Source organism: Boleophthalmus pectinirostris, unplaced genomic scaffold (assembly GCF_026225935.1).
Source record: "Boleophthalmus pectinirostris isolate CB_2022bp ecotype Guang Dong unplaced genomic scaffold, ASM2622593v1 HiC_scaffold_9, whole genome shotgun sequence".
NCBI classification, from domain to species: Eukaryota; Metazoa; Chordata; class Actinopteri; order Gobiiformes; family Gobiidae; genus Boleophthalmus; species Boleophthalmus pectinirostris.
In genome coordinates, this window is record NW_026571541.1 from 37323154 (window position 1) to 37349904 (window position 26751).

Here is a 26751-nt window from a genome sequence, read left to right on the forward strand (position 1 = left end):
AACAAAACTTAAAACCTCATGGCTCATTTGCATAAACTAAACGAAGTAAAAACAGCTCTTGTGTCGCTGATGTGGTTCAACATCTGTCGGACTAAAGCGACGTTCAGACTGCAGCCTGAAGTGACCCAGATCTGATTTTTTTTTTTTGGCTCCTATGTTCCTGTATCTGATCTTGTAATTATAATGTCGGGTTCATGTGTAAAGTCTATTCGTAATGTGCCAAATGAAGCTCATCGAGGGCAGCAGCTACAGGAGCGCATCTGGAGCCGAGTTCTGACCACGAGTGTCACGGCAACCGAAGAGCCAATCAGGAGCGACGCTGTTGAGGCTGTTTATACAGAAATAATAATTCCGAATTAACGTGTTAAACTCGTTAAATCGTTTTTATTTAATGTGCTTCAGCGTCTGGGGGTGGGGAAGGTTCTGATTGGACAGAGACACAAACGAATTTACGTCTTTGGCAAGAAAACACACACTTCAGCTGCTCCCGGCTTTTCTGTCATCTCGGTTTGTCGTTACTCCACGGACACAAACGCCATCCAAACTTTTCCCCGCGGTGGTTCTGATGATGATTGTGAAGCAGCCGATGGAGAATTCTCTCGTCACGCTTTACGTCTGTCGGCTGAGGAGGAGAAGGGAGGAAGAAGACAAAGGCTGCGTTCAGACTGAAGCCTGAAGTGACCCAAATCAGATTTTTTTGGCCTCTATGTTCCTGTATCTGATCTTTTAATGACGTCTGAACCACACAGATCCGAATTTTTTCAAATGTGACCCAGGACACTTGGATATGTGCTCCTGAAACTGATACATATCTGATCTTTAACATGTGACTTCAGTCTGAACGGCCAAAGTGCATTCATCCACCTACACGTTATCAACAAGACACAAACGTCACTATTCTGCACTGAAGTAGGAGAAAATTGTTAATGAACTCCGTGTCACTGAAGTGAAGCACATCTCCACTCACCACTCTTGGCTCCGTCTCCACATCCACACGTTCCTTTCAACGGCCAAAAACCTCGTCCTTCTCCTTCTCAATCTCCTCCTTAAAACAAGTAAGTTGTTCATGTTCTGGCTCCGGTACGAGAGGAACTTTAAAATCTCCAGGTGCTCGATGCTGCGTCCATGTTTGGACAACTTCTGTAAACACAGAGACGCTCGCTGCGGTTGACGTCGTCGTGTCTCCAGTGTCACATGTGGGACACTTTCGGGCCGTTTAATGTTCACACTGGAGTCACATACAAGTCACATTTAACTGGAAATGTGAACGACCTCGAAAAAAACATCAGATTTCACAAAAAAATCGGAATTGAGCGTTAAGCCCTGCAGTCTGAACGCAGCCCACTCCCGCATCCCACTCACAAATCCAAAGAGACGTGGAGGAAAGTCCGAAGCCAGGACTGGTGGAAGCGGATCGAAGGACGACACGAGTATGCGCCGAACGACCGGGATTATTTTTTAAAAGAATAAACGTTTACATGATCCAAGAATAAATTAATTTGGCTTTAAAATCAGAATAAAACACCCACTGACTTCGGATTTAAGAAATGTTTACATGGTCTTTTTAAAGCGGAATTCATTTTTATTCAGAATTAAAGCTCTCATATTAACGTGGTAAATTATTATAGTAAATTCCGTGTCTTAATTTTCTTTTCTCTGTGTCTGTGTTTGTGTTTCAGTACTGCAACGGGGGGGACCTGGCCGATTATTTGCAAGGTAAGAGCGTTTGTCTCTCCTCGCGTGGGAGGGAGGGGGCGCTGTTCGTTACACCGGGGTCTGGGCTCAATGGTGCGTTTGTGCGTCGCAGAAAGAGTCGGTTTTTGCAGCGTTCTGTGTGTGGGGGGAGGTCGACGGGTTCAGCACAATGACAGAGAAAGAAAGAAAAAGAGACAGTGACGCTCTGTTTAAGACGATGCACACAGAGTTCATGAAGGTTTAAAAGTGTCCACGAGTTAAAACTAGAAAAGAGAAAGATGAAGAGCAGAGGAGGAAGAGAGACGAAGAGTTAGAAGGAGAGATGGGAGAGAGAGAGTTAGGAGAGAGAAGAAGGAGGGAGGAGAGAGAGAGAAGAGGAGAGAAGAGAGGGAGAGAGAGAGAGGAGGGAGAGAGAGAAGGAGGAGAGGGAGAGAGGAGGGAGAGAGAAGGAGGGAGAGAGAGAGAGGAGGGAGAGAGCGTTAGAAGAAGAGAGTTAGAAGAGATGGAGAAAGAAGAGGGAGAGAGAGAGAGAAGGAGGAGAAGAAGGAGGGAGAGGGAGAGAGAAGGAGGGAGAGAGAGAGAGAAGGGAGAGAGAGGGAGAGAGAGAGAGAGAGGAGAAAGAGAGAGAGCAGGAGTTAGAAGGAGAGAGAGAGAAGGAGGGAGAGAGAGAAGGAGAGAGAGAGAAAGCAGGAGTCAGAAGGAGGGAGAGAGAGAGAGAGAGAAGGGGGGAGAGACAGCGAGAGAAAGAGGGAGAGAGGAGGGAGGGGGAGAGAGAAGGGGGAGAGACGGCGAGAAAGAGGGAGAGGAAGGAGAGAGAGAAAGCAGGAGTCAGAAGGAGGGAGAGAGAGAGAGAGAGAGAAGGGGGGAGAGACAGTGAGAGAAAGAGAAAGAGGGAGAGAGAAGGGAGGGGGGGCGGAGGAGAAATAGAGGGAGAGAGAGAGTTAGAGAGAGATAGAAGGAGAGAGAGAGGGAGAAATAGAGGGAAAGAGGGAGAGAGAAAGAGTTAGAAGAAGAGAGAGAGAGAAACAGGGAAAGAGTGAGAGGGAGAGAGCGTTAGAAGAAGAGTTAGAAGGAGAGATGGAGAGAGAGAGTTAGGAGAGAGAGAAGGAGGGAGAGAGAGAGAGAAAGGAGGGAGAGAGCGTTAGAAGAAGAGAGTTAGAAGGAGAGATGGAGAAAGAAGGAGGGAGAGAGAGAGAGGAGGGAGAGAGAGAGAAGGAGGGAGAGGGAGAGAGAAGAGAGAGAGAGAGAGAGAGGAGAAAGAGAGAGAGCAGGAGTTAGAAGGAGAGAGAGAGGAAGGAGAGAGAGAGAAAGCAGGAGTCAGAAGGAGGGAGAGAGAGAGAGAGAGAAGGGGGGAGAGAGAGAGAGGAGGGAGAGAGCGTTAGAAGAAGAGAGTTAGAAGGAGAGATGGAGAAAGAAGGAGGGAGAGAGAGAGAGAAGGAGGGAGAGAGAGAGAGAAGGAGGGAGAGAGAAGGAGGGAGAGAGAGAGAGAAGGAGGGAGAGAGAGAGAGGAGAAAGAGAGCAGGAGTTAGAAGGAGAGAGAGAGAAGGAGGGAGAGAGAGAAGGAGAGAGAGAGAAAGCAGGAGTCAGAAGGAGGGAGAGAGAGAGAGAGAGAAGGGGGGAGAGACAGCGAGAGAAAGAGGGAGAGAGGAGGAGGGAGGGGGAGAGAGAAGGGGGGAGAGACGGCGAGAAAGAGGGAGAGGAAGGAGAGAGAAAGCAGGAGTCAGAAGGAGGGAGAGAGAGAGAGAGAGAAGGGGGGAGAGACAGCGAGAGAAAGAGAAAGAGGGAGAGAGGAGGGAGGGGGAGAGAAGGGGGGAGAGACAGCGAGAAAGAGGGAGAGGAAGGAGAGAGAGAGAGAGCAGGAGTCAGAAGGAGGGAGAGAGAGAGAGAGAGAAGGGGGGAGAGACAGTGAGAGAAAGAGAAAGAGGGAGAGAGAAGGAGGGAGAAAGAGGAGGAGAGAGGGGCAGAAAGAGAGAGGGGGGGAGAGAGAGAAAGGGAAAGAGATAGAGAGGGACAGAGGGGGAGAGGGGGATAAGGAGGGAAGAGAGAGCAACAGAGCGAGGGGGGGAGCTGGAGAGAGATAGAGAGGGGAAAGGAGAGGGAGGGGGGAGGGAGAGAGGGAGAGAAAGGGAGAAAGAGAAAAGAGAGAGAGAGAGGGCGTGAGAGGAAGATAGAAAGAGGTAGAGTGAGGTAGAGAGAAAGGAAGGGAGGGAGGAAGAGAGAGAGCAGGAGGAAAGAGGGGGAGAAAGAGAGGAAAAGAATGAGAGAGGGAGCGAGGGGAAAAGAGAGAGAGAGAAAGAGAGAGAGACATAGGGTCATAGGGTCAGAGGTCATATGGTGCGTTGTGTTTGTTACATAAATCTGTCCCACTGTCCCACTTTCTCTGAACGCAGAAGGTCAAAGGTCGAGTTTAAGTGACACGACTTATACAATCTGCTGTTTTTACTCTGGAGACTTTGACCAACGACACACGTAACTCGTCCAGCGCCGAGACGAGGATTTAAACACTTTTATGTTCAAATAATTCAGCCAAAATATTGAATTAGTTTTTTTTACATCTTGTTTTCCATATTTTTACATTATAATAAACAAAACGTCAATAACATCTGGAGACGAACGTAAGATCCTACAGGGTCCAGGTCCAGGTCCAGGTCTAGGTCCAGGTCTAGGTCCAGGTCTAGGTCCAGGTCTAGGTCCAGGTTTAAGTCTAGGTCCAGGTTTAAGTCTAGGTCTAGGTCTAGGTCCAGGTCTAGGTCCAGGTCTAGGTCTAGGTCCAGGTCCAGGTCCAGGTTTAAGTCTAGGTCCAGGTCCAGGTCTAAGTCTAGGTCCAGGTCTAGGTCCAGGTTTAAGTCTAGGTCCAGGTCTAAGTCTAGGTCCAGGTCTAGGTCCAGGTTTAAGTCTAGGTCCAGGTTTAAGTCTAGGTCCAGGTCTAGGTCTAGGTCCAGGTCTAGGTCCAGGTCCAGGTCCAGGTCTAGGTCCAGGTTTAAGTCTAGGTCTAGGTCTAGGTCTAGGTCCAGGTCTAGGTCCAGGTTTAGGTCTAGGTCTAGGTCTAGGTCTAGGTCCAGGTCCAGGTCCAGGTCCAGGTCTAGGTCCAGGTCCAGGTCCAGGTCTAGGTCTAGGTCTAGGTCTAGGTCCGGGTCCAGGTCCAGGTCTAGGTCCAGGTCCAGGTCTGGTGTTGTGTTTGAGTCCCAGCTGCAGAGTTTGAGGTTTTTAATGTGTCTCATTTTCACAACGGAAGAAACGATCAATAAAATAATCATCAATACACAGAAGAGAGAGAGAAGAGACGAGGAAGAGAGGAAGAGAGGAAGAGAGAGGGGGGAAGAGAAGGTTAGAGATGGGGACAGGAAAGAAAGGTAAAGAAAGGAAGAGAGAGGTAGAGAGAAGAAGAGAGTGAAAAGAGATGAGGAGAGAGGAAGAGAGAGACAAGGAAGAGAGAGAAGACAGAGACAGAGAGGAAGAGAGAGATAGAGAGAGAGACAAGAGAAGAGAGAGAGAGAAGAGAGAGACGGGGAGAGAGAGAGATGGAGAGAGGAAGAGAGACGGGGAGAGAAGAAGAGAGACGGAGTGAGAGGAAGAGACATGAGGAAGAGAGAGAAGAGAGAGATGGAGAGAGAGGGGACGAGAGAGACGTGGAGAGAGAGAAGGGAGAGAGACAGAGAGATGAGAGAGGAAGAAGGAGAGAAGAGAGAGATGAAGGAGGATAAAGAGGATGAGAGAGAGAGAGAGAGGGAGACGAGGGGAGAGAATGAAAGAGAGAGAGAGAGGGAGTCCTGGAGTCTGATGCAGTCGAGCGGCTGTAGTTTTTGACTCTTTCGTCTTTTCGTGTTTTCTGCCCTTGTGTCCTCGAGCCAGACACTTGGGCCAGAGAACAAATGAACAGTGAGCTTCCTGCAGCACTTTTTGAAACTTGTCAATTATTTTAAACATCGTATAAAGTCAAACTGTCACAGCTCGAGTTAATAACACTGTAATTATTCCTGAATATTATTGTGCTTATGCTTCTCGTCTTTTTCTGCTTAAGTCTGTAGTTTAATCACCCTGAGACACTTTACACTTTAGGCTTAATAATGATGTTTTTATAAGTGTATTTACGTGTTTTTTTACGCGTGTCTTTGTGTATATTTGTGTTGTTTCTCCAGCGAAGGGCACCCTGCGAGAGGACACTTTGCGCGTGTTCCTTCAGCAGATCTCCGCCGCCATGAGAGTCCTTCACAGTAAAGGAATCATCCACAGAGACTTGAAACCTCAGAACATCCTCCTGAGCTACACGGGACGCAAGAAGTCTGGAGTCAGCGGCATCAGAGTCAAGATCGGTACGAAAAGCTTTTATTATATTATATCTTTTACTCACTTACTTAGGTACGGGACAGCTTTCTCAGGTCTGATACTGATTTCGATTAGCCAGGCTGATTCCACCTAGTCCCTCTGCTCAATTTAATTTCTCTCCAGCGACTAGGTCAGGAATTGGAATACACTAGACGATTCACAAGAACCCCGAAATTTGTAGACAGTGCGCTGGCCAATCATCTGTGAGCTGTGAAGCCATGACGTCAAAATCGTTGCGTTTGTCTGGTTCCCTTTTGTGGAACAGAACAACAGTAAACAAAGCTTCAAGATGGATGTAGATGAAGACAGACATTCTGTGTTGGCGACGATTCCCCAGCTGGAGGATTTAAAGCCGGAACAAAGAGAATGTTTGGTGAATTTTATCAAGGGGAAAGACGTTATTGTTCTTCTTCCTACCGCATTGAGAGCATTACATACGTCACGACCAAACAGCAGTGATTGGTTCAATAAACAAAGTACCCGCCTACTGTCGAGTGAACAAATACTAACACTGCAAGGTCAGACGGTTTCCACCAAGTGAAACCGGCTGATGAATCAGACTAGATTTTGAAATCAACAGAAACCAATGTGGAAAACAGCATTTATTTCCTTTAAACCAGACATGTCAAACTCAGGCCCAGGGGCCAAATTTGGCCCGTGACATAATTATATTTGTCTCGCGAGATCAAATCAAATCTGTATTAGAGCTGCCCGCTGGATACAGATCGACTATAGAGACATTATTTATTTAAAATGTTGTTATTTTATTTTGTTTGTTTTGGATTCAGTGTTTAAGCAAAACTATTATTAAACGTTTATTTTAATAAGAAAAGGTTTAACATTACATATCTCAAAAGAAAACATGCAGATGATGCTGAAATATTTCAATAAATATTTAGTTTAGCCCACGACTTAGTCCCAGTTTTTAATTTTGGCCTCTGTGAATTTGAGTTTGACACTCCTGCTTTAAACAAACAAACAAAAAACTAAATAGTGAATATGCTTTATAATATACTTTCCTCTCATCATAATCCAAATAATTAAGATTTAAAAGTGCTTCATAAAAGTTATTTCCTTAGATAGATTGGACTGAAATGGAGCAAAGGATCATGGTGTATGTAGTTCTCTTCGTTTTTTTTAGCTGTTGCTGCATCGTAACAGTGAATTTAAGCAAAGATGGTCCATGATATTATTGTGAAACTTTGACGATACGATATCACGATATTTTTGTTATTGTTACATCCCTGTGGCCGTTTATAATATCGTTTAACTGTAGAATTACTAACCAAGAGTTGTTTTGTATTGTAAACTCTAGTTCCAGTTTGTGGTTGAAACCTGATGTTTTGTGTTTAAAATCTTGTGTTTTTGTATTTAAATGTCATGTTTTTGTGTTTAAATCTCATGTTTTGTGTTTAAATGTCATGTTTTGTGTTTAAAATCTTGTGTTTTTGTGTTTAAATGTCATGTTTTGTGGTTTAAACCTGATGTCTCGTCCGCAGCTGACTTTGGTTTCGCGCGTTACCTCCAGAGTAACATGATGGCGGCGACTCTGTGTGGATCTCCCATGTACATGGTGAGTCCAGCCTCCACACAAACCACATTTACACAATATTTACTGCTTTTATTATGATTATGCAGTATGATTATTAATTTTTTACGCTTTATTTACATTATTTTACTTTATTTGCTGGGTTTCAGATGACATCACAGCCTAAAAATATTTAACACAGACTGGAGGCAGCTAAAATAAATATTGTTGAAATGGAGATTTTGGTCATAATACTAAAAGTTAAAGGTGCACTACTGCTTGTTTCTATGGATACGTCACCGCTCTGCCCGGAATGTTCCGCAGTGTGACATTAAACAGCTCTACTTTACATTTATGCAATCACATGTGGTTTTATCGCTCAAAAACACCTCCGAAAACAGACATTGTGACTGTGAGCGGGGTCGCCTCTCCACAGATCTGACCTGTAACTCGGTTTGGTTTGGTCTCGGTGAAGATAGAAAGGTTTAATGCCGTACTGCGGAACATTCCAGAAAAAGTTTGTATGTCGTCATTGCATTTTAGAACCTGAAAACCACCAAAATTACCACTTCTACTACTACTGCAGTATCATGTCAGTAGTTTAGGTAAATACTTTGCTGTATAAAAATGTACAAATATTGATAAACTGTTTTAAATTATCCTGACATCTCCAGGTTCAGCTGAGAGTTTTTTTTTTTATTTTTTTCTTCGTCAGTTTATTTTACTTGGAACCATTTTATCAGAGCCATAAAGTAATTTTATGTTCAGTATCAGTTCACGGTTCACTTTTATAAACACTCTTGTCACATGATCACAGGGTCACATGATCAGCGTCGCCTCTCGTGGGTCGATTATTTAAACCAGCTGAGGCTTTAAACCTGAGTTACATAAACTCTCTCTCTCTCTCTCTCTCTCTCTCTCTCTCTCTCTCTCTCTCTCTCTCTCTCTCTCTCTCCCTCTTCTATCTTTTCTCTCTTCTCCACACCTTCCTTCTCCCTTTCTCTCTCCTTTCTTCTTTTCTTTTTCTCTCTCTCTGCCTCCTTTCCTCCTTCTCCCTCTCATCTTCATTCTCTTTTTCCCTTTTCCCTCACTCCCTACTCCTCCTCTCTCTCTCTCTCTCCCTCTCACTCTCTCTCTCCCCTCTTTTCAATCTTTTCCTCTCTCCTCCCTTGCCCCTTCCTTCTCTCCTGTCTCCCCCTTTCCCTCCTACTCCTGTCCTCTTTCTCCCCCCTCTGCTGCACTCCCTCTCTCCTTCTCCCACCTGCTCTCTCCCTCTTTACTTTCCTCTCTCCCCTCCTCCTTTTCTTCTCTCTTTGTCTCTATCTCTCCCTACCTTTTGCTCTCTCTGCCTTGCTCTCCTCTCCTTCCTTTCCTTCTTCTCTCCCTCTTCTCCATCTCAATCTACCCCTCTCTCTCTCTCACTACCTCTCTCTCTCTTTTACTCTTCCTCTCTTCTCTCTCTCTCTCCTTTCCTCCTGCCTCTTTACTCTTTCTCCTCTCCCTCCTCCTCCTTCTCCCCGTCTTCCCCTTTCCCTCTTTCCCTCTTTCTCCTTTCTCCCACTCTTTACACTCTCTCTTCTCTCTCCCCCCTCCCTCTTTCTCCTCTTCTCTCTCTCTTTTCTCTTTCCTTCTTCTCTTCCGTCTCTCAGGCTCCGGAGGTGATCATGTCTCAGAATTATGACGCTAAAGCAGATCTGTGGAGCATCGGGACGGTGGTTTATCAGTGTCTCGTGGGGAAGCCTCCGTTTCAGGTAAAACCTCGCTCCACTTTTCATGTAAACGATCAAAACACCCGTTATACTTTCACTTTCACTTTCACTTTACACTAATTCATCTCATGGACGTACACCAGGACTACACCAGGACTAAAGACTACACCAGGGACTACTCAGGACTACCAGGACTACGACACCAGACAGACTACACCAGGACTACACCAGGACTACACCAGGACTACACCAGGACTACACCAGGACTACACCAGGACTACACCAGGACTACCAAACTACACAGACTACTCCAGACTACCACTACACCAGGACTAATCAGACTACCAGGACTACACCAGGACACCAGGACTACACCGACTACACAGGGACACCAGGACTACACCAGGACAACCAACACCAGGACACCAGGACTACCAGGACTAAAGACACCAGGACTACACCAGGACTACTACACCAGGACTACACCAGGACAAGACTACACAGGACTACTACCAGGACTACACACTGACTAAGGACTACACCACTACAAGACTACACCAGACTACCAGGACTAAACCAGGACTACACCAGACTAAGACTACACCAGGACTAACCAGACTACACCAGACTACCAGGACTAAAGACTACACCAGGACTAAAGACTACACCAGGACTAAAGACTACACCAGGACTAGGACTGGACTACCAGGACAGGACTACACCAGGACTACACCAGGACTAAAGACTACACCAGGACTACACCAGGACTAAAGACTACACCAGGACTACACCAGGACTACACCAGGACTACACCAGGACTAAAGACTACACCAGGACTACACCAGGACTAAAGACTACACCAGGACTACACCAGGACTACACCAGGACTACACCAGGACTACACCAGGACTACACCAGGACTAAAGACTACACCAGGACTACACCAGGACTAAAGACTAAACCAGGACTACAACCAGGACTACACCAGGACTAAAGACTACACCAGGACTAAAGACTACACCAGGACTACACCAGGACTACACCAGGACTACACCAGGACACCAGGACTACACCAGACTACACCAGACTACAGGGACTACACCAGGACTAAACCAGGACTACACCAGGACTACTACAAGGACTACACCAGGACTACACCAGGACTACACCAGGACTACACCAGGACTACACCAGGACTACACCAGGACTAAAGACTACACCAGGACTACACCAGACTAAAGACTACACCAGACTACACCAGGACTAAAGACACCAACACCAGACTAACCAGACTACACCAGGACTACACCAGGACTAAAGACTACACAGGACTAACCAGGACTAACCAGGACTACTACACCAGGACTACACCAGGACTACACCAGGACTACACCAGACTACACCAGGACTACTACACCAGGACTACACCAGGACTACATCAGGACTACATCAGGACTACCAGGACTACACCAGGACTAAACCAGGACTAAACCAGGACTAAACCAGGACTGAACCAGGACTGAACCAGGACTGAACCAGGACTAAACCAGGACTAGGACTAGACATGAATTTAATCTTGAATTTTCCTACACACTTTTTGCTTTTTTCATTTATCTTTACACTGTACACATTTTTTTCATGTATTTTTGCAGTTATTTGTCTTCAAGCAGGTCATCAGGAAGTGTGTGGTTAGCATGTTAATTGTTTTTAACTTCATTCTGATGGAAAAAACTGAAAAAGTGTGACAAGTGTTTATAAACTCCTTGGTGAATAAACCGTTTCAAATGAAGTAGATCAGAAAAACTCAGGTACAGAGTCTTTAACAATTTGAATTATATTGATTTTTTTTTTTTTTTTTTTTTTTATATTTGGCCGGTTTATTAAATTTAATTACACTCAAAATGTCACAAGTGTTTTGTTTTTGATCCTGAGTCCTGGTCCGTTCTGTGATTTCAGGCCAACAGCCCCCAGGACCTGAGGCTGTTTTACGAGAAGAACAAGAACCTCCAGCCCATGTGCGACTCCGCAGTAAAAATAAACTAAACACACGTTTTTAAGTTTAAAGTCGTTAGAAAAACATGTTTCTTTTCTTTTGACCCAGAATTCCTCGAGAGACGTCGGCGCCGCTCACAAACCTGCTCCTGGGTTTGCTGCAGAGGAACCAGAAGGACAGAATGGACTTTGGTAAAAAAAACACGTTTTACACTTTTACAACAAATTTATGTAAATATTTGTACAAAACCAAATGTACAAGAACCAGAACCAGACCAGGACTGAGCCGGGATTTACGGCAGGGCTAAAGACTAGACGTGGGCTAGACCTGGACTGAATCAAGACTACACCAGGGACTGGGACTGGACCTGGGACTGGGATTGGGACTGGACCTGGGACTGGGACTGGGATTGGGACTGGACTGGACTGGACTGGACTGGACCTGGGATTGGACTGGACTGGGACTGGACCTGGGATTGGACCTGGGACTGGACTGGACCTGGGATTGGGACTGGGACTGGACTGGGACTGGGACTGGACCTGGGATTGGACCTGGGATTGGACCTGGGACTGGACTGGGACTGGGACTGGGACCTGGGACCTGGGACTGGGACTGGACCTGGGATTGGACCTGGGACTGGGACTGGACTGGACCTGGGACTGGACCTGGACTGGGACCTGGGGGACTGGGACTGGACCTGGGACTGGACCTGGGACTGGACCTGGGACTGGACCTGGGACTGGGACTGGACCTGGGACTGGACCTGGGACTGGACCTGGGATTGGGACTGGGACTGGACCTGGGACTGGAACATGGGACTGGACCTGGGGGACTGGACTGGACCTGGGACTGGGACTGGGACTGGACCTGGGATTGGACTGGGACTGGACCTGGGACTGGACCTGGGACTGGGACTGGACCTGGGATTGGACCTGGACCTGGGATTGGGACTGGGACTGGACCTGGACCTGGGACTGGACATGGGACTAGACATGGGACTACACGAGGACTACACGAGGACTACACGAGGGCTAAAGACCACACTTGGACCATGCCAGGACTGACTGAACCAAAGACTGAACCAGGGACTGAACCAGGGACTGAACCAGGGACTGAACCAGGACTAAACACCAAACCTGGACACAAACTGGACTAGACCAGGACTAAAGCCCACACCAGGACTACACCAGGACTAAAGCCCAAACCTGGACTAAACCTGGATCTTCGTTCTTTCTCCAGACACGTTCTTCACTCATCCGTTCCTCGAGTCTCCGACGACCATCAAAAAATGTACGTCCCAGATCTTTTACTGCAGTCGTTATATTTACAGTTTAAACACGGATCTAAGAGGGAACGTGAAGAATTAATCGGTGTTTTGTGGGTGTTTTTGTGTCCAGCGTGTCCGGTCCCTGTGCCCAGCGCCTCAAACCCGGTGACGGACAGCTCGTGTGGCAGCTCCCCCTGCATCAGATACAACTCTCCTCCAGTCAGTGTCCTTTTTACATTTACTATTATCAATTTATCGTCAAAAATAAACTCAGGAAAAGTTGTTTTAGAGGAATATTGTGATTTAAAACGTCTAAATTATAACTTTATGGTTCAGTGTGTCATAGATTTGAACTTTATCACTTCAAAACCACAATCGAAATATCTGTTTTTATTTATTTTTGCTTTAGAAATGTATTTGGCGTTAAATTATCTCCAAGAAATTGTAATAAAAATGTCTCTTTTCTCTCTCCTCCTCCTCTCTATCCTCTCTCTCTCCCCTTTCTCCTCTTTCTTTTTCCTCCTCTCTCTCTCATCCCTCTCTTTGCTCTCTGTCCTTCCCCTCTTTCTTCTCATCTCTCCCCTTTTCTCTCTCTCCTCTCTGTCCCCTCCCTCCTCTCCCCCTCTTTCCTCTCTCCCCTCTTCTCTCTCTCTCTCTCTTCTTTCTCCTTCATCCTTCTCCCTCTGTTTTCCCCCTCGGTGTCTTCCTTTCGATCCGGCTCCTCCAGTCGTGTCTTCAGACTTTCCTCCACGTCTCTTTGGATTTGTGAGCAGATGTGGGGCTGAGGTACAACAGCCTCACACTCACTTTGTCTTCTTCCTCCTTCTCCGACGCTCTTCCCTTCTCCTCCTCAGCCGACAGACGTAAAGCGCGATGAGACAATTCTCCATCTGCTGCTTCGCAATTATCAGTAGAACCACCGCGGGAAAAGTTTGGATGGTGTTTGTGTGCGAGATGAAAGAAACGCCGGGAGCAGCTGAAGTGTGTGTTTTCTTCCGGTCGAAGTAAATCCGTCGGTGTCTCTGTCCAATCAGAACCTTCCCCACAACCAGATGCTCACACATTAAATAAAGACGATTTCACGAGTTTAACATGTAAACCTCAATTTGGAATTATTATTTCCACGTAAACTCGAAGGAGAATATTTTAATTCAGAACAATTAATTCGGAATTAAAAAACATGATGTAAACGTGGACATTGTCTTTTACTTCCTGATGAAATATCTGAACTTTTTCCATTTTTTTTCTCAGATGATCAGCCGATGGGCACGAGGCGACCGTCCAGCGAGTTCCTCATGTGTGGAGGGTGAGTCTCTACTTTTCAAACTCAGTCGGGCTCTAGTTCCCACATTGCCAATAATCTGATATATCGGTTGGCCGATATTATCAGCTGATATGCTTGCTGATACGGGCCGATATTTCATGTGGGCATGTGATACGTCGTTATAAATCTTAGACTCTCTACATTATGTTCATTTAATCCAATTTACAGACAGATAAATGTCCAAATATGTGGCTCTGCGTCAGTATTTATCTGCGGAGTCATTTGTCTGTGCGTCCGTACTGTCCCTGAACACACCAGAGTCGCGTCACTCACGTGTGTTTGTTTACACCTGCAGACGCAGATCCAAACACTGAGATTATTTTCTTTTTACAGACAATCGGTTTGAGTCTGGATTAAAGGGACATTTATTAGTTCAGACTTGTGATGTGGGAGGAGCCTGTGTGAGGCTGAGTGTTGGAAATATGTCGACTTTGAAGCTGGTTTTGGTTCGTTCTGATTGGTTATTGATTATCTGCTGTCGCTCTCACACATAAACAGGCTGTTTTCTGTTGGCGTATTGTAAAGTGTTTATATTGGTCGTATATTTGTTACTGGACCTGCATTGATGTAAATGAGCTGTGAATAGACGTGTGAATGATCGACATTTACACATATAATTAATTACCGCGGCGTGCAGCATTTACGGGTAAAGGCTCATAGCGCTAGTTTCTTTACTAGGTTGTAGTTATGGGTCGGTCGCGAACGAAGCGGCTCTTAGATCCGGCTCTTTGAAGCGAATGACGGGATCCTGCTCCTTATTGGGAACCGTGTTTTCTCTTTCTCTCACTTTTTTTCTCTTCACGTCGTGTACAGACTCGTGGTAGTTTGACAGCGGCAGCGTCTGAAAACGAAACTTTCAGAAATATACACGTGCATAGGATAAAAAAAAACAACAACAAAAAATGTGCTTATTTGACTGTAGTTCAGCAGAAAGTAAATAAACCAGGACTAATCTTGGGCTCGAGAGACGGAGAGAGAAATCTGGTTTATTCCTGTTTTACACATGGTTTAGATCCATTTTAGTCCTGGTTTAGCCCTGGTTCATTTCTGGTTTAGACCTGGTTTAGTCCTGCTTGCAACAAAACAATCTGAAGAGCCGCTTGGGAGCCGAAAGAGCCAACGGCTTTTAGTGATCTGATCCAAAAGAGCCGGTTCTCTAAAATGAACTGGAATACCCATCACTAGTGTCTAGAATGTGATGCAAAAATGCCATTAGTCTATTTTCTGTAAATATGACATAAAGAGTCAGAATAACAATAAATGTTGCCTAAATAAACCCAATTTACAATCCACTAGAGCCAAACAATTCAAGATTTACAGTAAATTTTTACATCACTAAATATATCGCGATTCTATCGGCAGCTCCAACTCCCATTTTGTCGGTTTCATATCGGCCACAAAAAGTCGTGCCCTAGTGGGACCTAAGTGCTGAAAAAAAAAAAAAAAACACAGCTCGCTCCTCGATCAGCTTCTGTTGGACTAAAGGACACAACTCCGTGAATCTCCTCACTCCTCTGCTGTAATGCTCCGACAGTTCATCAAGCGGTGCGGCTTCGTAGTTTACCAAAGTCGTACTAAAACATTCTGACAGATTTTTGAGCTCCGTGTGCCACATAAAATCTGTCCGAGGTCAGTAACACAACCAGAATTAATACATAAGACGCATAGGATTATGAGACGCACTGTCGATTTTTGAGAAAATTAAAGGATTTAAAGTGCGTCTTGTAGTCTGAAAATTCCATTACACAGTGCAGCTTTAACACGGTGCCTGTCGTGTGTTTTTGTGTGTTTTTTTTTGTGTGTCCGTGTTTTCCGGCCGCTCCTCCCAAACGCTGTTCTCACTGAAGCAGGTCACGGCCAAAACCAACAGTGACGCAGACGCTAAAAACAGCCCTGACCCAGAGCTGTGATCAGAGCCGCGCCGGGCCAACTCCTGTTATTACACCGTCTGACCGAGCGCGGAATTAAGGACCTGACGCGCACTGTACACGAGAACACGGACATTAAACATTAAACTCGCTCTGCCTGATTTTTACTCTTTTAAAAACGTGAAAAACTGAATTAGTCCATTTTACGGTCGTCCAAAGTTCTTCCTCGCTCATCTTCTGCGTTCATTTACTCTCCACAATGAGTTTATAAACGCTTTTCACAGCTCTCAGAGACCAGAGCGGAGTTTTACCTTCACTTTAATGTTAACAGCAACTGGCATGCTAACAGAGCACTTCCTGATTATGAGAAAATATAATGCTTTATAATTATGTATGTAAACAAATGTAGAGGCTTAACCAGGACTAAAGCAGGACTAAACCAGGTCTAAATCAGAGCTGAACTAGGGAATAAACTGGGACTCAACTGGGACTAAACCACAACTAAAACAGGGACTAAACTGGGACTAAACTGGGACTCAACTGGGACTCAACTGGGACTCAACTGGGACTCAACTGGGACTCAACTGGGACTAAACCAGGGACTAAACCAGGACTAAACCACAACTAAAACAGGGACTAAAGTGGGACTAAAGTGGGACTAACTCAGGGCTGAACCAGGTCTAAACCAGGTCTAAACCAGGGCTGAACTAGGACTAAACCAGGACTAAACCAGGTCTAAACCAGGGACTAAACAAGGGCTAAACCGGGGACTAAACCAGGACTAAACCATGGACTAAACCAGGTCTAAACAGGTCTAAATCAGAGCTGAACTAGGGACTAAACTAGGGACTAAACTAGGGACTAAAACGGGGACTAAACCGGGGACTAAAACGGGGACTAAAACGGGGACAAAACAGGGACTAAACAGGGACTAAGCCGAGACTAAACCAGGACTGAAACGGGGACTAAAGTGGGACTAAAGTGGGACTAAAGTGGGACTAAAGTGGGACTAAAGTGGGACTAAAGTGGGACTAAACCAGGACTCAACTACGACTAAAACTGGGACTAAACTGGGACTAAACTGGGACTAAACTGGGACTAAACTGGGACTAAACAGGGACTAAGCCGGGACTAAGCCGGGACTCAACTACCACTAAAACGGACTAAAGAGGGACTAAAATGGGACTAAACCAGGACTAAAGTGGGACTACACCGGGACTACACCAGGACTAAACCAGGAGCCTGTAAAAATGATGACAGAAGCGTGCGTTGTTGTCTGTGGTTTTGTTTTGTGCCCTGCAGCCAAACCTCTCACGTGTTTTCACTTCCTCTTCCTCCTCGTGCCTCTTTGTTTTTGTCCGTTAAAGAGACGGATGAAAACAGAGACGGAGAAAGAGGGAAAACACGATCATAACCGACATAACCGACTTTAACGGTGCAACAGGTTAAACATTTACAATAAAAGAATGTTTCTGTCACCTGGACTGGAGCAGGACGTGTTTAAACATCACGATTTCACCAGTGTCACGTTTACGATGACGAAAAACAAAAAAAAAGTAATTATTGACGAGAATACCCAAACCTAAGACTGGATGTTTTTAATATTTTGGTAATTTTTTAACATTATAACATGATTTAAAGATCACAAGAGTTGATTCCTCCTCAAAAACAGACCTGGAGTTGTGTTTTGTTTCATTCACATGTTTGAGTAAATCTTTATTATTGGTCCGTCTGCGTCTCCAAAGCTCAAAACGCTCTGCTCCACCTTGTGATGTCATGAAGTGGTAGTTTTCCAGTGAACAGCTCCTAAGGATAAATCTTTAGTTCAGTAGAGCTCACAGTAAAGAACACAGTGGAGCGTATCGTTTAATGTGATGATACAGTATCGATATCGTGGGCTGCTGTATCGATATATCACCAAGACTATTTAATTTTTATTTTTTTGGTTTATTTTGCTAAATTATTTTGTTACAGCTACAGTTTTGTTGTATGTTTAGATCAGGAGTGTCAAACTCATTTTGGTCCGGGGGTCGTATCCAACCGACTTTGATCCCAAAGTGTCCGGATCAAAACTCATGTCATATAAACCCCAAAAATAACAATAAATTTAAATATTTGTGCAGAGAAACACAAATCTATTACAGAAATCTTTTTGAATTGATGAACTCTTTCTTTGACTAAAATATTATTATATTATGAACAACCTGAAACTTTAAGAAAAATGTAATTTCAACACAAAGTTTTAACATGAACTTGTCTGTAAACAGGAATAAGTCCATTTTTGTTGTAAAATCCTGCACTCGGCTCCACTTTTCTCATGTTGGACATTTTTCTGATGAGGGTGTCACGGTCAACAGTCAAAACGATCGTCCTTTAAGAGCGTTTGGAAAGAGACAAGTCTTCATTTGTGCTGCTCTGGTGGGAGGGGCCACGTACAGAGACGCTGGAGACGCTGCTGTGATAAACACCACAGAAAATTAACAAGATTTTAATAGAAAATATAATTAAAATATTTTAGTAGAAAATCAGCCGAGGGCCAGATTAAAGGTCTTGGAGGGCCGGATCTGGCCCCCGGGCCGTATGTTTGACACTCCTGATTTAGAGGAAGGAAACTGAAGGAATTTTCACTGTTTTGATGATTAAAATGTTTGTGTTTCATATGAACTTTGCTCAAGAAGTGGTTTAAGAAAGACTTTAGTATCACAGACATGATTTAGACTTGATTTTTTCTCATATTGTATTGAAACTGTCCTGTATCGAGATGCGTATCATATCATGGCCCAGGTATCGTGGTATGTTTTCAGTTTGAGAGAAGAGCTCAGCGTAAATGTGCAGTTAAACATGAAACAAAACACAACTCCAGGTCTGCGTGTGATGAAGAAACGACATCAGAACATCAGGATATTGTGTAAAATGAGCCCTTTAATGACCTGCTCTTTATTGAGTAGAGCCTAAACCCTTTCCTGGGTCAAAATGAGATCGCTGTGTACTGTCTGTATCTCATTATAACACAGTTTTTATCATCCATGAAGTAAAAAGTAAACACGGTGAGCTGTCTGCATGTTATATTTAGTGTTATATTAGTGTTAGTGTTATATTTATTGTTGTCATGGCTCTTATTTTTGCCTCGTTTACCCACGTCTGATGATAAAACTGAATATTTTCTGACCTGCAGACTTCACCGCTGACATTTCATTGAGAAATTTCTTTGCTCTGTACTGAGTGAAGTGAAGTCAAGTGAACTAGGTCAAGTATTATTTAAGTAAACCAACCCTCCCCTCTCTCTCTCTCTCTCTCTCTCTGTCTCTCTCTCTCTCTTCTCTCTCTGTCTCTTCTCTCTTTCTTTTTCTGTCTCTCTGTCGCTCTGTCTCTTCTCTTTGTCTCTCTTTAAATCAGGTCATATTCAGAGTGACTGTGGTGATGTTTCAGATTTAAGTGTTTCTCATCATCTGTTCACTGACCCACAAACTCCTTTACGAGGGTCAGACCAGGACCAGACTCCTTCACGAGGGTCAGACCAGGACCAGACTCCTTCAGGAGGGTCAGACCAGGACCAGACTCCTTCAAGAGGGTCAGACCAGGACCAGACTCCTTCACGAGGGTCAGACCAGGACCAGACTCCTTCAGGAGGGTCAGACCAGGACCAGACTCCTTCAGGAGGGTCAGACCAGGACCAGACTCCTTCACGAGGGTCAGACCAGGACCAGACTCCTTCAAGAGGGTCAGACCAGGACCAGACTCCTGTACGAGGGTCAGACCAGGACCAGACTCCTTCAAGAGGGTCAGACCAGGACCAGACTCGCCTCTTAAAATATCAACCTGTGAGTCAGGTCTTAAACGTCACACTAAAACTACGAGGGTTTGACCAGGACCAGACTCACCTTTTATAATACCTCATTCTGGTCTTAAACATCACTCTAAAACTATGAGGGTTTGACCAGGACCAGACTCGCCTCTTAAAATACCGACCAGTGAGTCAGGTCTTAAACGTCACACTAAAACTACGACGGTTCGACCGGGACCAGAATCTTTTACGAGGGTCAGACCAGGACCAGACTCGCCTCTTAAAATACCTGACTCTGGTTTTAAACGTCACACTAAAACTACGAGGGTTTGACCATGACTAGACTCCTTTAAGAGGGTTCGACCAGGACCAGACTCTTTTATGAAGGTTCGACCTGGACCAGACTCTTTTATGAAGGTTCGACCCGGACCAGACTCGCCTCTTAAAACACCGACCAGTGAGTCAGGACTTAAAAGTCAGACTAAAGTCGACCAAGTCAGAACTTTTTTGACTGGATGAACAATGAGTTACTTGGTGAATCATAAGGTTCATGGTTAATCAGTCTAATGGCTTTTTGTTTTTTTGCTTTTTGTTTTGTTTTTTTGCAACTGAAGGACTGGATTAATTTACTCACCTGAAGTTTTTAATATCAGTTTACTCTTAGTTAAATTTTGGGTTAGTCCTGGTTAGGGCTGTGCAAAGATATTGAAGTATCAATATATCGTAACGTGTAATGTGATGATACAGTATCGATATCGTGGGCTGCTGTATCGATATATCGCCAAGAGTATTTTTATGTATATTTTACTAAATTATTTAGTTTCAGAGCTACAGTTTTGTTACTTGTGTCGCATAAATGAGTTTTCTTTCTGTAAACATTTGACATTTTCACTGTTTTGATGATTAAAATGTTTGTGTTTCATATGAACTTTACACAAGAAGAAGTGGTTTAACTAAGACTTTTAGTGTCACAGACATGATTTTAGACTTTATTTTTTATTGAACCGTATCGAATCAGTTTGAAATATATCGTATTGAATCATATTGAATCTTAAGCTCAGTGTATCCTGTATGTCCTGGTTTAGTCCTGGTTCAGTCCTGGTTCAGTCCTGGTTCAGTCCAGTTTTAGTGCGGTTTTAGTCCTGGTTCAATCCTGGTTTAGTCCGGGTTTAGTTAGTCCGGTTTTAGTCCTGGTTCAGTCCTGGATCAGTCCTGGATCAGTCCGGTTTTAGTCCGGTTTTTGTCCGGTTTTAGTCCTGGTTTTGTCCGGGTTTTAGTCCGGTTTTAGTCCTGGTTCAGTCCTGGTTCAGTCCAGTTTTAGTCCGGTTTTAGTCCTGGTTCAATCCTGGTTCAATCCTGGTTTAGTCCGGGTTTAGTGAGTCCGGTTTTAGTCCGGTTTTAGTCCTGGTTCAGTCCTGGATCAGTCCGGGTTTTGTCTGGGTTTTGTCCGGGTTTTGTCCGGTTTTAGTCCTGGTTCAGTCCTGGTTCAATCCTGGTTCAGTCCTGGTTAGTCCTGGTTCAGTCCTGGTTTCAGTCCGGGTTTAGTTAGTCCGGTTTTAGTCCGGTTTTAGTCCTGGTTTTAGTCCTGGTTCAGTCCGGTTTTAGTCCAGTTTTAGTCCAGTTTTAGTCCTGGTTCAGTCCTGGTTCAGTCCAGTTTTTAGTCCAGTTTTAGTCCAGTTTTAGTCCTGGTTCAGTCCTGTTTTAGTCCAGTTTTAGTCCAGTTTTAGTCCTGGTTCATGTGTTGTAGTTTATTATTTCTGTTCTGTAGGTGAATCTGAACAGCTTTAATGTTAATAACATAATTTTGCATCATTAGTAAAAAAAAAACATCAAATATTACAGATTTTTCTTTTGTTTGGGGCGGAGGTTCTAGTTTTTGTCCTTCTTGTTTCTGTACATTTTGGTTGAATCTCGTGTTGTGTGCGTCTGTGGACCTGACGTCTGGACCTCTGTCCTCGTCTCTCTCTCTCTCTCACGTGCCTCTTCATCCCCCTCTTCCTCCTATAGATTACATAAGACGTCTGCCCTCTCGGTTCCCCTCTGTCCTCCTCAAAATCACACCAAAAACATGCGCTGGCGTCATGTATGTGAAACCCCCTCCCTTCTGTTTCTCTCCTCCCTCCTCCTCCTCTCGTCTCTCCTGGAACATTGTGTCTCCGTCCCGTAACAAAAGCGCGTGAAAGACCCAGCTCCTCGTCTGCACTTCCCCCTATAGCCTGTCCCGCGGCGGCCCGTCCGACACGTGCTCGCGCCTCCAGCCCCGCCCCCCCCTCCGCGCTCCGATTGGCCGATCCCCCCGCACGTGCGTCCTCGTGCGCGCTCAGGCCCCGCCCCCCCCCTCCCTCTGAGCTGGACCTGTCCCGCTAGAGCTGCAAGTCATGGAGCACTCACAGAATACACACCTCGCAACGCAGTTTTTACTCTTAAAATGTAGAAATGTAACAACAAAAACATACTTTTATTTAGGGTCAGCAGTGGGGTCAGACGGGGGGGATTCTGTCCCCAGTTTTAGTTAATTTGTACCTAGATGAATTGTCAACAAAGCTTAGAACATCTAAAACAGGTTGTGTGGCTGGAAATCTTGTTGTGAATCATTTCATGTTTGGTTATTTTCAGTCTGAGCACCTCTGGTCTCCAGCAGCTCCTCAACATGTGTTCAGCTCACGATGTGGAGCAGGATCTAAAGTATAATGCAGCCAAGAGTCTGGTCATGACCTGTAGGACCAAAGAAGATCAGCACATGAGATTTCCTGACTTTTGCCTGTCAAATGTTGTGTTGTCTGTTACAACAAAAATTAAATATCTCTGGCAGATCATCAGTGACATGACAGATGATGATGATGTGTACAGACAGTGTAGGACGCTCTGTGCTCAGGCAAGTTTGGTTCTTGTACAAATGATGTAAAGTTGTTCTTTTTTAAATCTTATTGTTCACCGTTGTACACAGCTCACCTCGGGATTAATTATAAAAAATCCAGTTTGCAAAGAGCTTTTGAGGAGCCACGATGGACGAGTGCGACTGAAATGTTTGTTACTGCTCGAGTGAAAACTTCACAAGCTGCACTAAGAATTTTAATGTACAGTTTTATCTGCAGACTGAACAAATCAAACAATGAAATAATAATGTCACTCACAAATTTGAGATTCAGTGCAATAAGAGATCAGTCCAACATGTGGAGACACTGGTGTGGCTCTTTTAAAAACATGAATGTTTATTGTTTTGTATTGTCACTGTCCTTGTCTGTTTTTTAAATGGACCATGAGTCCGGGATGATGATGATGATGATGATAAAATATCTGTCTTTTCTCACACTTTAACTCATTTGTTTAAATCTGACTTCAGGCTTCAGGTTCAAAACGCTTCATCAACACAATTTTACCACTGTTTTGTAATTTTGCAGTGGCATTTGTAGCTCTAATTATAATGTTTCTGACATAATCTGCACCGTTTTATGCAACCACAGTTCAGCTAAAATGTTACATCATGGCTGGGCTTAAAGTGCAGGTTCTTAAATACCACTTTTGCTTTAATGACAGGTTACGCCCGGTGTAAAGTGACGGCAGGTGCAGTGCGGGTCAGGACGGGTCCCGCGAGGCGCAGAAAATCATTAAAATCAGTAGCACCCTGTCACACTGACCTGGTGTGGGTGGAAGTGGGCGTGTGTGGGGTTATTTTTGTCTCATTAATAGTCACAAATGCACAGAGGGTGATTGGTTTGTACGTGTGGTTTGAGATCCACATATGCAAATTTAATATGTGTAACTTGTATTTTCGTCTTTACAAATAGATACTGTATTTTCTGGGCTCTGGATTATAAGACGCACTGTCATTAAATGGTCTATTTTCAAACTTTTTTCACAAATAAACCGCGTGGGACTTTAAATGAAACCCAACAGTGTGATGTGTGAGTGGTTTTGTTTGTTTGTTCGTTCACGGTGACTCTGGGCTTTGTTCAGTTGTGGCGTGTAGGGAGGGTGTGTCTGGGACCAACGGATTGTCGGCGTGTTCGCAGTGACTCAGTTGTTCAGTCGTGTCTAGAAGCGGCACATTGCGCTTGCTTTTTTCGGTTCGTTCCTCCGTTCCGTTCCTCGTCGGCGTGGAGTGATGAGTGTGTCTGTGGGTGTGTTTCTCTGTGCGGTCGCTGTCTGCTCCGTGTCTGTTTGTGGCTTTGTAGTTTACTGAAGTCGTACTGGGACACCTGAGTGGATTCGTGTATAAGGCGCTCTGGATTGTGGCGCACAGTCGTTTTTTGATGCTGTTAGAGGCTTAAGAGCGCGGAAAATACGGTATATGTTTTTTCATTTGCAAAAAAAATACATTTTACTAACTGAAAATTCAGTTTAACCCTAACACATATTAAATTTGGATTTCAAGTCGATTCAATTCAAGTTTATTTATATGGCACATGTAAAACAGTGCTTCACATACAAGTCAACAAAAACAGAAGAAACAGTTACATATACATACCGTATTTTCCAGGCCACTAGACGCGCTCTTAAGCCTCCAACCCCATCAAAAAACCACTGCGCACCACAATCCAGAGCGCCCTGAACACGAATCCGCTCAGGTGTCCCAGTACGACTTCAGTAAACTACAAAGCCGCACCACCCGCAGCACACGCAAACACACACGGAGCAGACAGCGACCGCACAGAGAAACACACCCACAGACACACTCATCACTCCACGCCGACGAGGAACGGAACGGAGGAACGAACCGAAAAAAGCAAGCGCAATGTGCCGCTTCTAGACACGACTGAACAACTGAGTCACTGCGAACACGCCGACAATCCGTTGGTCCCAGACACACCCTCCCTACACGCCACAACTGAACAAAGCCCAGAGTCACCGTGAACGAACAAACAAACAAAACCACTCACCCATCACACTGTTGGGTTTCATTTAAAGTCCCACGCGGTTTATTTGTGAAAAAAGTTCAACAATAGACCATTTAATGACTGTGCGTCTTATAATCCAGAGCGACTAATAGTGCAGAAAATACAGTATACAGAAAACATGTGAAAACTACAATAAAAACACCACATAATCTGACTAACTCGTACTAAATGTCAGGGAGAAGTGAGTTTTGAGTCTCGTCTTAAAGTGTGTTACAGACTGAGAGGATCTGACAGGAAGAGGAAGGTTGCTCCACAGTCTGGGCACTGCCACAGAAAAGCCTCTGTCACCTCTCGTCCTGAGCCGAGTTTTGGGCTCGACCGACTGGATTTGTGGATCAAAACACACGTACAAACCAGTGACTATTTTTAGATCACCATCTGTGCATTTGGGAATATTAATGAGACGAAAGTGACCCCACAGGTGCGGCCCTGCGAAAAGAATCCACAAGAATTTTTGCCGGACACTGCAGCTTTCTCTGACATGAAGCTAAGACAAAATCACATGAGCAAAACAGGAAATCAGACGTGCAGAACTGACAGATTTGGAGTATTTTTAGAATAAAATATCCCTGCATACTCATGGTACTTTGCAAATATACTTACTCAGTGTAGATAGCCACGATATCAAGGGCGTAGGTTTGGTCTCAGCATGAAACCAGCTCATAGGTCACTTGATTAACAGATTAATTATATAATATTGTTTACTTTTGGTATGATGCACACTGCAAAACCCAAACAGCACATTTTATAAGAAAGGGTAAAACGGGATGAGAAGTTGTGTATGTTTGATGAATTCTTTCCAAAAACACAGAGTCTGGGCAGGTCCAAAATAAGTGAGAGGTGGTTTTTCATTTTTCAGTTTGTGTCCATTGTCCTTCTAAGATGATTCTTTAGCGGAAAACAGAGATGTAGAAGTTTGTGCAGATTTCCCTTTGCTTGTTGATGAGGAGATATTTGTGAGGTCATGTCCAAACATTTTTCCATGGAATATTGTCAGTGGAGTCGAGATCTCACAGAGCACGAGTAGGACTCAGTTTGGTGCACGAGTAGGACTCAGTTTGGTGCACGAGTAGGACTTTGTTTGGAAGGTGAAGTTGTGCTGATAGTTGCTCTTTTTCCTCAGTGACTCATTTTAAGACAAATTTAACTGAAGATGAAGCCAACTAAGTTCCTTTTTGAAAAGTTTTTGTGCGCAGCGTCTTCACTCACGCCTGTTCAAACCCCCATCGTCAGGTGCGGCCCTGTCCTGCCGCTTCTCCAGTTTAGGCTCCTGGCTCCACTAATGAATCGTCGTCTCACTGAACACATCTCAGAACGTCTAAGAAACAAAATGTGACCTCAAACCTGTTAAATTAATAATTTTGAGTTTGAAAAAAATCTGAAAAAATCTGAATCAGAATAAATGTATATATTTGTTTATTAAAATAAAATATCAAATATTGGTAGGGATTATTTTGTCTTCCCCAAATATTGGTTGTGACACGTCCCCACTGTCCCAGTGCAAACCTTCGCTCTTGCGCGGCGTCCAAAAGCAGGAGAAAGTGGTCGTAGTGGGAAATGTCACTGTTGTTTCCCAACAAGGTGTTAAACTCTCTCGTCAGCTCCCGACCAGAGTTTAAATCCCCGCGAACATGTTTTGGGAGCACAGTTTCCACACTTTGCCGCACCAAACCTGAACCTGAACCTGAACCACACCTGCCGTCTGTGTACACCACGGGTCAGACTCCACATTTCTCTAAAACGCATTTATTTCCATTATATTGAAAACCTTTTAATGTGATGTTTACATTTTCACTTCCTGTTTGAGTACGGGCAGCAGAGGTGACAGAATAATGTAGAGGTAATTCCATAACTGTTTTCGAGCAATCATAATGTAAACACGGGTTAAAACTTGTCTGAGTTACACAATAATTATAATTACACCAATAAAAATCAATGACTGCACCTTTATTTAGTTCAGTGAAGGTTTAAACAGACAGAAAAACTTCTTCCTTGTGTGTGAAACTGTCTGTATCCTGAAGCAGAGGGATTCTGTTTTTAGAACTCGGCGCTGCTTCCTGTATTTTCTTTATTTTTCTTAACTTTTTTAACACAAACTGATGAACTGTAACTATAACAAATATTGACCACAGGAACCGAGTCAGAATTACAGCAGCATGAGTCTGTCAAATGCACTTTAAGCTTTACAATTTTTAAATACGGCCATTTTTTACAATAATTTCACATTTTTTTGGTCCAAAATTATACTTTCTGCTGCTCAACACTTGCATTTTTTGCTTTAAATCGTGGTACAAGCTTCAACTTCTTCGCATTTTTAGCCACAATGTTTTACTTTTTAATTGTTTTTCTCAATATAAAA

At 44.3% G+C, this 26751-nt stretch overlaps 1 protein-coding gene across 1 annotated transcript in view; it reads left to right on the forward strand.

The window, feature by feature from the left end:
• The window catches only part of ulk2 (unc-51 like autophagy activating kinase 2), a 90495-nt gene that overhangs the window by 33341 nt on the left and 30403 nt on the right, over positions 1-26751 (forward strand). Inside the window, exons 5-13 of the mRNA XM_055166721.1 lie at positions 1680-1716; positions 5835-6008; positions 7521-7594; positions 9199-9300; positions 11215-11273; positions 11360-11442; positions 12491-12541; positions 12649-12741; positions 13770-13824. Coding sequence (XP_055022696.1) covers positions 1680-1716; positions 5835-6008; positions 7521-7594; positions 9199-9300; positions 11215-11273; positions 11360-11442; positions 12491-12541; positions 12649-12741; positions 13770-13824 — 728 coding nt within the window. The remainder of the gene's footprint in view (positions 1-1679; positions 1717-5834; positions 6009-7520; positions 7595-9198; positions 9301-11214; positions 11274-11359; positions 11443-12490; positions 12542-12648; positions 12742-13769; positions 13825-26751) is intronic.